The sequence below is a fragment of the Lepus europaeus genome, chromosome 2 (assembly GCF_033115175.1).
Source record: "Lepus europaeus isolate LE1 chromosome 2, mLepTim1.pri, whole genome shotgun sequence".
In the NCBI taxonomy this organism is placed as follows: Eukaryota; Metazoa; Chordata; class Mammalia; order Lagomorpha; family Leporidae; genus Lepus; species Lepus europaeus.
This window is the reverse complement of record NC_084828.1, coordinates 11,182,978-11,198,335: the sequence shown is the minus strand read 5'-3', so window position 1 is coordinate 11,198,335 and position 15,358 is coordinate 11,182,978. Positions and strand designations below refer to the sequence as shown.

Genomic DNA, 15,358 nt, shown 5'->3' with positions numbered 1-15,358 from the left:
GCACACACACTGGCACACACACGCACATCCACACACATGCACACATACATGCACACAGTCATTTACCGGAACATGCTTGCATAGGCCACACACACACACACATTTACCGGAACGTGCTTGCACAGGCACCTTACACACACACACATTGGCACACCCACATCGGCACACACCTGCACACACACCTGCACATACATTGGCACACACGCACACACACGCACATCCACACACATGCACATACACACACAGTCATTTACCGGAATGTGCTTGCATAGGCCACACACACACATGCACACACACACGTTTACCGGAACGTGCTTGCCTAGGCCCCCCCCACACACACACATCGGCACACACACGCACACACACGCTCGGAGTTTAGCGGAGCCTAGAGACCCCCGCCCACCATTGTAGCGCCTTCACATTCTTTTCCAGCCTATTTTCCTCAACGAGGTTCTAGTGAAATTGCCCACGGACCCTTCTGGAGATGAACCCATCTTCCACATTTCCCACATCGACCGGGTCTACACTCTCCGAGCAGAAAGCATCAACGAGAGGTAAGACCTCCCGTAGCTCGGGCCCCCAACCCCAGCATCCCCCAGCCGCAGTGCTGTGACCTCTGCTGGAAGTGGGTGGAAGACGTGATGCTTTTCTCTAGAGCTTCTTAAACGCTGGACACGTGGCTTGGATTCTTCAAAAACAAAATAGATCCAAGCTGATGTTGCTTGGGATTCCTCTTGCTCGCTCGCTCTAGAGATTTTCAGCATTCTTTGGGATGGATGGAGCATGTCAGGTTTTCCTGTGCTTCCCACATGGCAGAAACCCACAGGTTTCCTGCGATTTGGGGATTTAGCAGGACCACCTGCCCTGCCCCGCCTCCCCTGGCTCCCGTCCTGCAGCGGTAGATGTTGCTTCAATCTTCAAGACGATCTCATGCAGCCAAATCAAACAGATCGTTTTTCTGAAGGGTGAACTTGACACGAAGCCAGGCGCATTCCACGGAGCGCTTGCGCCAAGCGAGAAAGCTGGCTCCAGTTCTGGCGCATATGGTCCTCAGGAGACCCGAAACTCTCCCCTCCCAGCCCCACCCCGGGTGTTCCGCTCCTCATGCCGGTGGTCCCCAGCTGGGATGTGGGTTTTTGCCCTGCCCCTGGGTGATTTCCTAGGCAAGAGCCCTCTGGCTTTCCCGGGTTGGGCAGCTTCCCAGCGAGGCTCTCTCTTGGGGACATAGAGGAGCCCCTGTGATGTCTCCTCCAGGACCCTGTTGATCTGAGGTTTTCTTCCGCGATGACGCCAGTGCAGGTGTTGGCCATAAAAATGTCACTCAGGCCTTTCCTATGGATGGCAGAGATTCGCATGAGCATCCTGGGACATAAAATCACACTGTCGTTCCTGGGCTTTTGTTGTTAAAAATCAAAGACAGCGGGAGTCCTGGGAGCGGAATTTGCACAGAGCCAAGCCTCCTTCCTGTGTTGTTTGGCAACTTCGTGTCTTTTCCCGCTCAAGGACCGCCTGGGTGCAGAAGATCAAAGCCGCCTCTGAACTCTACATAGAGACCGAGAAGAAGAAGCGGGAGAAGGCGTACCTGGGTAACTCCGGCGGGCCCGGGCTCCGGCCACGCTGCCGTGGGGCAGCCGTTTGGCCAGGCTCAGATCCCTTAGAACTGGGCAGGCACCTGGGGGCAGCGGGGAGGACGTGAGATGGCTCGGCCCAGGGTGCGGGATGGGATGCCGGAGGAGGGATGGAGGGCGGGGCAGGTGTCCAAGCTAAGGCTGAAGCATCTGTGTTGTGTTTTTCCCTCTACTATTCCAGTGCGTTCCCAAAGGGCAACCGGCATTGGAAGGCTGATGGTGAACGTGGTGGAGGGCATTGAGCTGAAGCCCTGCCGGTCGCACGGTGAGGACCTGCGCGGCCCCCCGGTTGCACACACGGCTGTTGCAGTCTTCCCTGGAGCTGTTCGCTTTGCTGTCCGGGAAGGGCCGCGTGGCTGCATTCACACCCAGTGGCTGTGGCACACTCGGAGCCTGCCTGGGAGGGCTCTGGTTCGTAAGCCCACGGATGCCCTCATCGGTTCCCTGTTTGAAGCGTGGTGCTGACTTGTGTGTGTTTTCACCTGGCTTCTCCATGTGAGGCCACGTAGGCCACGTGGTGATGGAGCGGGGTCAGGACGAGTTGTGGCTCCCGCCCTGGTGAAGGGTTTTGTTCATTCCAGGAAAGAGCAACCCCTACTGCGAGGTGACCATGGGCTCCCAGTGCCACATCACCAAGACGATCCAGGACACCCTGAACCCCAAGTGGAATTCCAACTGCCAGTTCTTCATCAGAGACCTGGAGCAGGAAGTGCTGTGCATCACCGTGTTCGAGAGGGACCAGTTCTCACCCGATGGTGAGTTGTGGGCGTTCCTCGTAGCTCACTGCCCCTTCCCCGTCACTCAGCCTGCGCGGGCGGACGCCTCCTCTCCTGGGGCTGTGATGCCCAGAGTGGCTTGGATTTCTCTCTTGAAAGATGAGGCTGGCCCAAGGCAAGGCTTTCGCGCACAGCAGGTGCAGCCCGGCGCACAGGCACAGTGTCCTTGTCTTGGATTTGCGTCAGTCTTGGGCTGTCCAGAGCAGGTGACTGCCCACAGGGGTGTACCTAGGAGCTTCAGCGAAGTTCTGTCATCCCTGGCACAAAGCCATGCTGACATGGAGCGGCTGGACTTGGCACCATGGTGGCGATGTCACTTGGGACACCCACGTCCCATACTGGAGTGCCTGGTTCAAGGCCCAGCTCCTCTACTTCTGATCCATCTTTTTGCCACTGTGCAACCTGAGAGGCGGCAGGTGGTGGCTCAAGGACTTGGGTCCCTGCCACCCATGTGAGAGACCCAGATGGAGCTGCTGGCTTAGCCCTGGCTGCTGCAGGCATTAGGGGAGTGAACTAGTGGATGGAATCTCTCTCTCTCTCTCTATCTATCTCTCTGGCTGACTCTCTGTGTCTCCAAGCCTTTCAAATAAAATAAGAATATTTAATTTTTATTTTTTTAAACTGGCCAATGCTAATGGAGCCAGAAGAGCCCATGGCCATGGCAGTAGAAGCAACCTGTGCCCTTTTGGAAGGCACGGCTGCTTGGGCAAGGGGTTGCTTGAGCAAAATTGTGTTGGCGGCGTCATTCTTTTAGCCAGTGTCTGTGCCTGCTTTACAATGGTCTCTGACGAGCGATTCTAAGAAACTATCGCTCTCTGCCTCAAGCCCATAGAAATTAGAGATTAAGCTTAAAGATTGTGGCCTCAACTTGATTGTGAAGAAGTACAAGTAATGAGAGTGAGGGCTTGGCTGGCGCCGCGGCTCAATAGGCTAATCATCCGCCTGTGGCACCGGCACCCCAGGTTATAGTCCTGATTGGGGCGCAAGATTCTGTCCTGGTTGCTCCTCTTCCAGTCCAGCTCTCTGCTGTGGCCTGGGAGGGCAGTGGAGGATGGCCCAGGTCCTTGGGCCCTGCACCCGCATGGGAGACCAGGAGAAGCACCTGGCTCCTGGCTTCAGATTGGCGCAGCGCGCTGGCCGCAGTGGCCATTGGGGAGTGAACCAACGGAAAAAAGAAGACCTTTCTCTCTGTTTCTCTCTCTCTCTCACTGTCTAACTCTGCCTGTCAAAAAAAAAAAAAAAGAGAGAGAGAGAGAGAGAGAGGGCTTAAGGGCAGTGGTACCCCCTCAAGATTTAAAGGGCTCCACACAGCCTTCCTCTCCTACTACCTTGTGTGAATTAGCTCATTGTGAGTTAGGTGCTGTTGGTTTTGGCCTAAAGATAGTCACAGAGCTGCTTAAATATTAAGCGTGTGGCCAGAACTCGCTGTCTCCCAAGTCAAGGCTCTTAACTTTTTTTGAAAAATTTATTTATTTATTTGGCCGGCGCCGTGGCTTAACAGGCTAATCCTCCGCCTGCGGTGCCGGCACACCGGGTTCTATTCCTGGTTGGGGCACTGGATTCTATCCCGGTTGCCCCTCTTCCAGGCCAGCTCTCTGCTATGGCCCGGGAAGGCAGTGGAGGATGGCCCAAGTCCTTGGGCCCTGTACCCGCGTGGGAGACCAGGGGAAGCACCTGGCTCCTGTCTTCGGATCAGCGAGATGCGCCGGCCGCAGCGGCCATTGGAGGATTAACCAACGGCAAAAAGGAAGACCTTTCTCTCTGTCTCTCTCTCTCACTATCCACTCTGCCTGTCAAAAAAAATTTAGGCCGGTGCCGTGGCTCAACAGGCTAATCCTCCGCCTTGCGGCGCCGGCACACCGGGTTCTAGTCCCGGTCGGGGCACCGATCCTGTCCCGGTTGCCCCTCTTCCAGGCCAGCTCTCTGCTGTGGCCAGGGAGTGCAGTGGAGGATGGCCCAAGTGCTTGGGCCCTGCACCCCATGGGAGACCAGGAGAAGCACCTGGCTCCTGCCATCGGAACAGCGCGGTGCGCCGGCCGCAGCGTGCTACCGCGGCGGCCATTGGAGGGTGAACCAACGGCAAAAGGAAGACCTTTCTCTCTGTCTCTCTCTCACTGTCCACTCTGCCTGTCAAAAAAAAAAAAAATTTAAAAAAATTTATTCATTTATTTGAAAGTCAGAGTTACACACAGAGAGAAGGAGAGGCAGAGAGAGAGGTCTTCCATCCGCTGGTTCACTCCCCGATTGGCCACAACAGCTGGAGCTGCGCTGATCCGAAACCAGGAGCCAAGAGCTTCTCTAGGTCTTGTACATGGGTACAGGGGCCCAAGGACTTGGGCCATCTTCTACTGCTTTCCCAGGCCATAGCAGAGAGCTGGATCAGAAGTGGAGCAGCCAGGACTTGAACTGGTGCCCATGTGGGATGCTGGCACTGTAGGCAGTGGCTTTAGGTGCTATGCCACAGCGCTGGCCCCAGGGCTTTTAACTTTATTCTGTTAAGTGGAAGCTTCTTATTTGTTGCTGTTTTATTAAAAATAATGACACATTGTAGGGAATAAGGTGGAGACCCCAGTGTTGGTCCTACCTAGGGCTCAGAGCAGAAGGAAGACATAGCTTCTCTCGAGGAGCCTCTGCTATGGCAGGTGCACGCCTGGAGGAGAAGGGATTCTTGTGAACACAGTGTGTTTGTTCTCCTTTCAGATTTCTTGGGTCGAACAGAGATCCGTGTCGCTGACATCAAGAAAGACCAGGGCTCCAAGGGGCCAGTTACAAAGTGTCTCCTGCTGCACGAAGTCCCCACAGGAGAGATTGTGGTCCGCTTGGACCTGCAGTTGTTTGACGAGCCGTAGGGAGCGGCTCAGCACGTGCTTGGAGGAGGAGCGCCTACCTGAGGCAGCAGGTGCTGTCTGGCATTTGTGTTCCTTTGCTCGGCACCCCTGGAATTCAGCCACAGGGCAATGGGACAGCAAAGACAGGCCCCCAGAGTGTCTAGGAATCCTTCTTGACAATCCTGCCCCACCCTCCAAACAACCTCTCCTGTTAGGAAACAAGACTGTGTCTTCCTTGCCCCTCACCGCAGGTGTCATCGTGGCTTCTAGGGTCTCTGAACTCCCAGAGCCCCCAGCTAACCTCAGTTGGGAGCCTGGCTCCGCCCAGGCTCTGGGCACGGGTCTAATGATTAGAAATCAGATTTCTACATGCGGTGTCTGTATTTTTCTGTATTTTTTTTTTTTTTTGAGAACTCATGTAATCCTCTTATTTCTTACCTTCCTCCATCCCCCAGTAGACTCCTTGGCCCGCAATGCCCAGTCCCCGGGTGTTTAGAAGCAATCGTGACAGTCCTGTCATTGCTTTGAAACCCCATTGCCCACCAGGGAGATGCTGTGATGGTCCCACAGGAGCTGACCCACACATGGGAGATGCCAGCCTGTGTGCTGAGATGTATGTCAATGAAACACACTGTTGCGTACCATCAGGTGACTCAGTTTTGGTCCGCGGCACGCTTGGGAGACAATTGAGGGAGCATGTCCTCCACAGAGCTGCACTCTGCTGGATCACATCCGCGGGCCACCGGGTGGACAACTTGACCGTGTCACCGAGTCCTGGTTGCTAGACATTGCTGGAGAGGGCTCTCAGGGCTCCCAGGGCCCTGTGCTGTGTCATGACAACAGTCGCTGCTGAGAGCCAGCTCTTAGGCCTATTCTGTGCTCGAATGTACTGGGTTCTGATTGTCATGGGAAATTTCCGTGTCCGTCTTTGGCATATTCCCCCCCAAAAGACATGTTCCAGATCTCCCAGGTGTGTGACAAGAGAAAATGACAAGCAGGAGGCAGGGTGGAGAGACACGAGGGAAATCCGCTACGTGATGGGGGAAAGCCCATAGGAGCGTGCAGGCCCCACAAGCCCAGGGATGTGGGTCTCAGACTGGCCCACACTGCCCCCTACACACATCACCGTCTGAGTTACAGGGAGACACGCGCATGCTTGTTGCCAGGGTCAGGAGGGAATGGCCATGGACCAAGCTGTTTGGTTTGAGTTCTTAGATTCTTTACCCTTAAATGCCAGGAGATAGGCCGGTTAATTAGAATAATAACTTGGTTTGCTAATGAAATGCGTGGGCCATATTTTGTTTGCATGTTAATGTTCTCATAATCCCAGTTGGTTGTGGCCATGAGGTGTTCTCTGCATGTCCTCTTGGTGCGAGTCTGGCTTTCCTGCATTAGGTGGTATTCTCTTTGATTGCAGGTCCTTAGAATTTAATTAGAGGTGTAGAAGTGCTTTCTAAATGATAGTGTCAGCATAGTGGTAGAGTACCCGTTTTGCTGGGAACTGTAGTGTTTTTAATTTTCCATGAGAACCTGTCATGTTTCAATCAATTTTTAAAAAGTGTGTGTTGGAAAGGACAACAAAGTTTACATTTCATACTTTTAAGAAACACTTTATTTATTGAAAATAGTGTAGAATTTTGTATTGAGGACAACAGACATAAGTATTTTTTGAAACAAGCCGATATATCCTTTAGTTAGAACTTTTAACTGAATATGTTATAGACCAAGTTTAACTTCAGGCATGATTTGTTTACCACTTCCCAGCAGAAAACATGGTTAAAATACTTTAAGTTTATATTTTTTGATGTTGTTAAGAAACTTTCAAATTAAATCTATAAATAGACGTGCAACTCATGCCTTCCTATTTCTGTAACCAATAGAGTTTGTTCAGTGCAGTTCTGAAGGACATGTTATTATGGTAGGAAGAAGTATTAAATGTATAAACGGGTAGTGTGGAGTCACCATTCCAGCTCCTTTTTTTCTGTTCTCTCTTTTCTTCATGGACTTTATTTTCGTGTTAGTGTTGGACATCACTGTTCGAGTTGGCAGGGTGCATTGTGCACAACAACACATGGAACCTCTTAGGTCACAGGTTCTACCCCAGAGTCCCATCCTTTGGGATTAATGTAGCATGAAAAAGCAATATGTGAGTCTTCTGCCCCAGGTGGCTTTACCGAGCGTCCTTGAGATGCCCCTATAGTGTGACAAGTTCTGCGTTAGCGCCCTGGTGTGCGTTCGCCGGTGTCATTTGCAATGTGACTGATTGTACTTACGGATGAGCTGGACTGACCCCAGATCCGGCTGTGACTCAAGAGTCATGTTGGGGTGGAGGGGAGTGGGTGGTTCCTGGAGTCTTAGCCCTTGGACATCCATCCTTCACTGTGGCCTTTTTGATCATCTGGGCTACATTTCAGAGAGATGGAATGCCCCTTGCCAATGAGAAATATGTTTTCTAGATCTTTTTTTCCTCTAAATAGAGAGTTTCTTTAGGTCATGCCTCCTGTGTCTTTCTTTTTTGAGAGCCACACTGATAGCTCCTCCTGTATGCTCTGACCCAAGAAGAGGCTTTCCTGGTCACCTGGCTGTGCTGTGACCCTCAGGCATCCCGAGAACACCTGAGAGCCCTGAGGACAGGAGCCCTGAGGACAGGAGCCCTGGAGCCTGGCATTCTTCCTAGACCAGCTTCCGTGAAGGGACCGTCCACTTCCCGGTCTTTCTGGGGCAGAACTGAGATCTCTGCCAGGTAGTTAGACAGCATCATCTCCTGGAATCAGGTCTTCTGTGACCACAGGAGCCTGAGGGTGTGGTTAATTCAGACACAGGCCTGACCTGAGATGGGAAGAGGGCTGGAGCCCCCAGGAAGGCTCGCGAGGCTGGAGCCAGGCTTCCCAGTCTGACCGCTTGCTGACGATGGAGCCCTGACTTCTGATAGCACAGGCCCAAGCCCTGCTCTTGAGGGACATTAATGGAAGAGGCGCTATGGCTTTTCCGCTTTGCTTTTTGAATGCCCTCAGGCAGCATCTACGTTTATGACAGTAACTGATTTCAGCTGGCTGAGTTGCCCTGGGCTTAACTGGGCCGAAGGGATCCCATCAGAAAGTGGGTGAGTTTACCGCTTGCAAGATGTCCGCTCCAGTGCCCCGTGCCAGAACCTCAGGTGTCCTCCCAGGGCGTGGCCAGGGGAAGGCAGTGCTAAAGCCCCTGGGGGAAGATGGCTGCAGCCGTGCCTTCCAAGGCCGGGCAGGGGCTTGCTGGGGGCGAGTGGGAAGACCCTGAACCCTCTGGAGCTCGGATCAAGGCAGCAATGGACAAGGCACTGCTGGTTGGGTTTCAAAGGTGGAGACCTTGGCGTGTAGTTCAGAGTTCGCCAATACCTGGTAGGAGAAGAAAAAGAACGTTCCGCCTCTATTACAAGTTGCTTTTTCTCGTTGGTTGGGCCTTCTTGATTCGTTTGAAGGACACTTGCTTCAAGGAATTTCCATTGGAAACACAAAGGATGGCTTGAGTTGATTCTTTTATTCCGCCTTCCCTTTCAGGGTTGGAGATGTGCTTTGTGACAGACGCCAGCCCGTCACAGGGGCGGCTGGTATACCCTAGGTGTGAGGGGGTCGTGTCGGGCTTGCGCTTCGGGTGAGCGCGCAGTGGCTCTGCAGGACCTACTCGCATTACAAGTTGGAGAAAGGGAGGGGATGAGATCGGATGGGCCTGGAACGCTTGTGTGGCTTCTAGGTGTCAGCTCTTTGGCTCATCCCAGGCAGAAGGATAATAAGTAGCAATTCAGTGACATCCTCAGTGTGGTGTGCACCTGCCTCACAAGGAGGTGCTGGGCAAAACTAACACCTCCTTCTCTTTGTACCCTGGGGTCTGACGCACCTGCCAGGGACCTCCTGTCTTTCACCAGGAACAACCCAGGCCAGCTGCCAAGACTCGCCTGGCAGTACCCTGAATTGCGTTTATTGGATAAATACCGTTGCAAACCTTTTTCCTCCTCCTCTGTTCTGGAGCAGCCCAGGGAAACCCAGGTCTTGTGTTTCTCTCTGTTTCCGATCCGTTTGCTCACAGCAGCTGCCGACGAGAGAACATTCAGGGAAGGCTGGGTTAGGTGGGGCTTGGCAGGCCAGCCGGGGTTCTGGGACAGATCCAGGGACAGAAGCAGGCTGGTGGAGTGGCAGGGGCTTCCCTGGACCAGGCCTGACCTCGCTGCTCCAGGAAGCACCCTCCGCCGCTGCCTCCTGCAGGTGGACACACAGCTCCCTGGGGAGGATCTTTCCTTTTTCTTTCTAGCACCCTGTATTTGCCTGCCTGCCTGCCTGCCTGAGCCAATGCCGTTGCCATAGGAAGTCAGGCCTGTGGTTGTCTGCGAGGCTGTACTCGCAAGGTGGTATCACAAAGCAGTTGAAGAACGGGCAGAAAGCAAGGCCGAGGGTCCAAAGAGAGCAAAACAGGCCACCCAGCGCCTCCCTGCAGTCCTTCGGCTAACTTGCTTTTGCCGGTGTTAGATACCTGGAAGGCCACGTGGCTCATTCCCTGTGGCTTCCTCCTTTCTGGGGGCTCCTCAGAGCAGGCTGTTCCAGGGGGGGACGCAGCCTGGACCCCTTTGCAATCCTTGCTGTCCCCACACGCCAGCCATGGCATGACTGGGATGGCGATTTGGCTCATGCCCGCTGTCCTTGTCCCCAGTGCAGTGGCCCCTAGAAGCAGGGAGGTGCCCGGAGGTCTAAGTTGGTTGGTTCCGATGCATCAGAGCCACCTTGAGGGAGTGTTTGAAGGAGTCCTGGAGCACTCCTGACGTTGGGTAGGACTCAGGGAAGGCGCTGGCTGGGCCACAGCCCCCACCCCAGCATCTTTTCTGAGCGAGGTCCCCGTGCTCCATTGTACTTGGAAAGCAGTTGTTTATTTGAGCTGGAGTAAAGGAAAGTTCTAGAACTCCTGCTTCCTCACCTTGCATTGTATCAGATCCACGATCCGTGTTTAGGTCACCCGGCTCAGCACACCCTTCCATCTGTAGGAGGCAGAAAAGACTCTGTCCCTGCGGGGTATGGACAATGTCTTCCACCTGTAGGGTAGCAAGTGACCAGCAGTTCTCAGGGGCATCGGAACCCAGAGGCCAACACACCGGACAGTCTAGGCTCTCCCAGCGACATCATCAGTAGCCCGATAGTGCATCGCTTGTCCTGGGAGCCCCCGTGCTGGTCCTGGCTACCATCCAAGGGGCCGGGGGACAGCAGGAGGAGCCTGCCTCTGTGTCTTGTAAGCCCAATCATAGGTCTCATCTTAAGTCATTTAAATAATACCCAATGCTTTTAGAAATTTGTATCGGCCTGCACACGACTCTTCAGCCTGTGTGGATCCATCCGTTTCTCCACTGGACGGCACTGCCTTTGTTCCGGGCCTGGGGGAGCCGGTAACATCCCCCCGCGAGCGGCTTTGACACTGCGTGTGGCTGTCGCATTTCGGGGTACGTGTGCTCCACGTGTAGGCCAGAGCGTGTTGTGAGCTGTGTTTCAACAGACTCCCGTCCTGTTCTCTATTCCAGCGTATCTTGGTCTTGCCCCCCGACGAGTGTAACTATTTCAGTAGTCAAAGCTCCCCGAGGAGACCTTGTGTCCAGAAGCGGGCTTGTCGGGTCAGCCCTGAAAACAGTCAGCGTTTCTCTGACGTCTCCCGAGACCCCAGCAGCAGCCCAGGTTGCTTTTCCTGCAGGAGTAGGTTTGCACGCAGGGAAATATCGTCCCATGCATCTCAAGCCCTGTCCCCTCGTCCTTCTCCTCTTACACCCAACTCTCCTGTTTCCTCCTCACTCCCACCTGCAGGGAGCGGCCCAGGGCCGGGCAGCACAGGGGACGGAGGGGACTTCCTGTCCCACAGGCAGGTCCCAAGCTGCTGGCTCCATCTACCGCGGCTCCGGGGCATTGCTCTGGTGAGAGTCTCAGAAGGCGCTTGCTGGTGGGGGCGGGAATGTGGGCGGGGCAGCGCTTAGCGCTGGCCCAGGCCTGGGAGGCAGGAAGCAAGAGTGGGAAGGAAGTTAGGATTAGGTGTGGGGCTGGGACCCAGTGCTCCTGGGGCACCTGGTGAGCCTGTGCTGTTCCCTGGTGCTGGGGTTGGGTGCCCCTGCCACCCAGACCCCGTTTGTAAATTGAAGGTGCCCCACCCCCATTGCTGGGTGGGGCAAGGCTGGCTGGGGGAGGACCCCCCATCCTACACCCGGCTCCTGGGATTGGCTACCTGAGTCTCTCCAGGCCGACTTTGACCTCTGGAATTGGAGCTGGAGAGAACTTGCAGGTGGAGTGCAGTGGCTCACGGTGTGTGTGAGTGTGTGTGTTGTATGTGAGAACGTGTGTGTTGTGTGTGTTTGTGTGACTATGTATGTTGTGTGTGTGTGCTGGCACCGGCAACAGGGGCCAGGGGCTGAATGGGCAGCAGATGGAGGCACCAACAATGCTGGTCCAACCCTCCCCTGGTCACACTCAGGGCCAAGTGTAAAATGGGAACGCGGGTCCCTTGTTCAAGAGGATGGACTTCAAGGTGGCGGCAGCCCCTTTAGAGACAGGGCCCTGTGTGAGCGTGCAGCTCGCCCTCCCCCACCCCTGCTGCCGGCTGCCCGCTGTGCTGTCTGCAGGTTCCTACTGGCAGGTGGGGGTGGGGCTTCGTCTTGTGGCTTTTTCCTTGGAAGGTCTCCCTGGCAGGCAGGGAAGGGCGCCGTGGACCTGCTTCCCGGATGTCTGCTTGCAGTTTCCTAAAAGCACAAATGGTCGGGACGAGGAGAGGTTAGGGAACCTGCGTGCCATGGCTGCAGAGGAGCAGGAGCCAGGGCGGCAGGGCTGGGCTCCAGGCTTGTACACTGAAGGCACGGTGGCCTTGGAGCCTGCGCCAGTGAACCCCACTTTGAAACAAAGCCCTTCCTGTGATTGCAGTCACCCGCTGGGGGGCTCCCCCCACCTTTGCTGCGAGGCTTCGGGAGGGACCTGGGAGCCCTCAGTGCCGCTTGCCCCGTGCCTGGACACTTGTCCCTCCTGCCACCCTCCCCGGGTGCCTGGGCGGGCCTTGGCTTCTGAGAGGGCGCAGCTCCCCAGCTGGGCTCCCCCCAGTCACATGGCTGTGACGCAGGGGACGTTAGGAGACAGGACAGGACCTGCTGTGTGTCTAACCTCGCGCTCCAGACGCCCCTGGCGTGGCCCCACCCTGGTGGACACTCTGCTTGTCCACTCTGTTCTTTGCCAATTTCCACTTCCACTGGGCTGTAAGCTCTACAATTCTGTTTGCTTCTCGCCCAAAGGTCTCCTTTCTACACATTCAGAGCAATAACCCTTTCTGTGGCTCACGACCCTGTCTCTGATGGTAACGTTTGCCAAGTAAAAAATGTTGGCAGAAGTTCAGACAGAAGCTGCAAACCCACCTCCCATGGATTTGGGTGAGTCACCTGGAAGGCAGCGGCAAATCCTAGCTTTGTTTCCATGGGGCTGGCAACCTTCCAGACTACAGAGAGTTCTGGAAGCATTCCCCAGAGGCGTTTAACTCAGGTTGAGTCCCCGTTGGTTTTAACGAATGGGCTTTGGGAGGTGTGTTTTTATACATCAACATCGTTAAAATATCACTGCTGAGTCTTCGCTGGGGCCGAGGGCAGTGTCTGGCAAGAGTGCTGTTGATGGTGTTCAGGTTTAGCCATGCCTTTAAAGCGTACATCACCAGTAGCCCGAATACCTTCAAACTGTGAAACCAACCTCAGACCTTGTCCCTGTCATCCCCCCTTGTCCCCTTTTCTTGCGTTGCCTGTGTGGGTGGCGGGCTTGGCGACCATCACTCCCATGGCACTGCCTTAGCTCCCCTGGTTTTGTGCCCTCACATGTAGAGCTGGTGCACCTGTGTGTAAACATGTGTATACAGAGGAGGAACGACAATGAAAATGTCCTGTGTGTGATATGATAATCAGCTCGCAGCTTCCGGTTCTGTGCGTCTCTCACAAACAGTGTAGGACGTAGCCACATCACGTGGCATCGGAACAGCCGTGATGTGGAAGAGACTATGTTGTTAAATGTTGCAAACACTAACACAGATTCTGTAGTCAACAAATATTTAACTTGTTATTGTAAAATGTGACTTGTCATTGAGAGATTATTTTTCTGTATGTATATGAGAGTATTTTAGGAATCTAATTTAAGTGCATAATACTATAGAAAAAAAAATCTAAACCTATTCCAGGAGTAGCAAATGCTCAATCAGATTACTTGGGTCCAACCCTACTAAATTTCTTATATTAAAAAAGAAACACGCCAAGTTGTATATGTTAGAAGTTCAAAGGAACCCCTCACCCCCACCCCCGCCCCCAGGGAAAGGGTGGTACCGCAGCAAACAGAAAGGCGCCCGTTGGCCATGGCCTTGGTGAGACCTCAGCATGGCACAGACAGGTTTGTGCAGACGCTGTGCTCTGAGGGGCGCCCGTGCCAGGGACGAGGAGGAGTGCAGAGCCGGTTTCCATCAGGCCCACGTGGCACTGCAGCTTCCCTGGGTCCAGGCAGCCTTGTCAGGAACGGGGGCTGTCCCGGCCACTGCATGGAGAGGGCAGGGAGGCCGCCTGACTTCAGGGTCCCCCTCCTACTCCTCCTGGTTACTCGACATATCCCCTTAGCGCTGGCCCTGTCCACGGAGCATCCCCACCCTGAGAGTGTGCGGCTGAGCGGGCGCAAGGGTGAGGATGCACTTTGTCCCCCATGGAGACCCCAAGGGCGAGAGGCCTTCCTCCCTTTCCCATCCCTCTTCCCAGGGAAGTTCTCAGAAGACCGGGCTGCCTTGGGGGCACAGACTTTCTCTACTCCCCACCAAGGAAGTCCCTGGAGGTCACCCTGGGAAGGGTCCACAAAGCTCGCTGTCTTGTCCCCCCCTGGGAAATGGGTCTGGAAGTGATTCAGGAGGTGGGGACCCCACGGCCCAGCCTCCCCGAGTAGGCTGGAATTGCTACCGGCATGCAAAGAGCTGCCTTCTGGGGTTTGAGGGCATTGCACAGCAGTCACGGCTGGTGGGACGCTTCGGGCTGCCGGCTCGTGGGGCCACGTTGCGGGTGGGGTCTCAGCACTTCTTTCAACAGCTGCGTGTCTCTCAGTTCCCTTTGGATAGGCCCGAAATTGAGCAGTGCTTGAGTGCAGGTGACTCCCTGGACCCCGGGGGTGGGAGAAGCTGAGATTTCTGGAAGTTTCCTGGAGCCCATGAAGGCATACGGATAATCTGCCCATCACCTTGAGTGGCCGGTAACTGGCCGTACCCCCAAGGGTGTAGCCGTTTAGATTCTGTGTCCAGGTGCAGTCTGGGAAGCAAGTACAACCAACACGCCCTGGCCCACCCACCCTCCTAGGTCTTGACCCCCTTCCCTCAGGACGCCCTCTCAGCAGGGGTGCGGGTGGGGACAGCTCCGGTTGCTGCCTTGGGCCCTGGAGGATAAGGAAGGCAGACTGTGGCGCACTCCCCACGGGGCTGGCAAACCCTCTCCATTAGCTCTGCCTGTTTGGGAAAGGTGACCGGTCGGACCGTGAGTACCTCGAGTATGCGGTGACACATGGGCTGCACTGCTGGTGGCCTGTCGCTCCCCGCACAGCCCTGCCCGGGGTGGGGACGGAGCCGCCCCTCGGCGCATGTCCTGCTGACTGTAATATACTTCTGTTACCAAACGATGGAACGGTTCGATTTTCCGTAAGAGGAAGACTTTGTCGTCTGCTGTGTAACGCGAATGCAGTTCTCAAAATTACTAGTTGCAACTATAAATTGTGCAATCATGTGCTTGTCTAAGGTTCGATGAAACAGGGCCAAAACACTAGGTTTCCTTTGTCAGTTTCAAAGCAGCCGAGGCTGGTTTTGCTGTTTGAGTGTCCATGCGGCACCTCATGTGTGGAACGTTCAATTTTCCTGGTTTCAACCATGACGACTCCATGGGCCGGTTTTCCGTTCGATCAGCGGTGACATCAGTGCACGCGGCGGTTCCTCAGTACCTTGAACTTGAAAAGCACGACCTGTCCAGAGCAACCCTCTCGGTCACTTTGACCTGTCCGGTTTAAACTCCTGGTTCATGCATGAGACGAGCAAAGCTACCTCTGCTAGGTGGGTTGTTCAGCATCCTTTGTGCCCCGCCCCGAGAGCC

At 54.8% G+C, this 15,358-nt stretch overlaps 1 protein-coding gene across 1 annotated transcript in view; it reads left to right on the top strand.

Moving 5' to 3' along the window:
- ITSN1 (intersectin 1) overlaps window positions 1-5,582 on the top strand; it is a 222,842-nt gene extending 217,260 nt beyond the window's left edge. The window contains exons 36-40 of the mRNA XM_062205735.1: window positions 433-554; window positions 1,504-1,586; window positions 1,810-1,893; window positions 2,210-2,383; window positions 5,105-5,582. Coding sequence (XP_062061719.1) covers window positions 433-554; window positions 1,504-1,586; window positions 1,810-1,893; window positions 2,210-2,383; window positions 5,105-5,253 — 612 coding nt within the window. The 3' untranslated portion in view covers window positions 5,254-5,582. The remainder of the gene's footprint in view (window positions 1-432; window positions 555-1,503; window positions 1,587-1,809; window positions 1,894-2,209; window positions 2,384-5,104) is intronic.
- The last annotated feature ends 9,776 nt before the right edge of the window (window positions 5,583-15,358 follow it).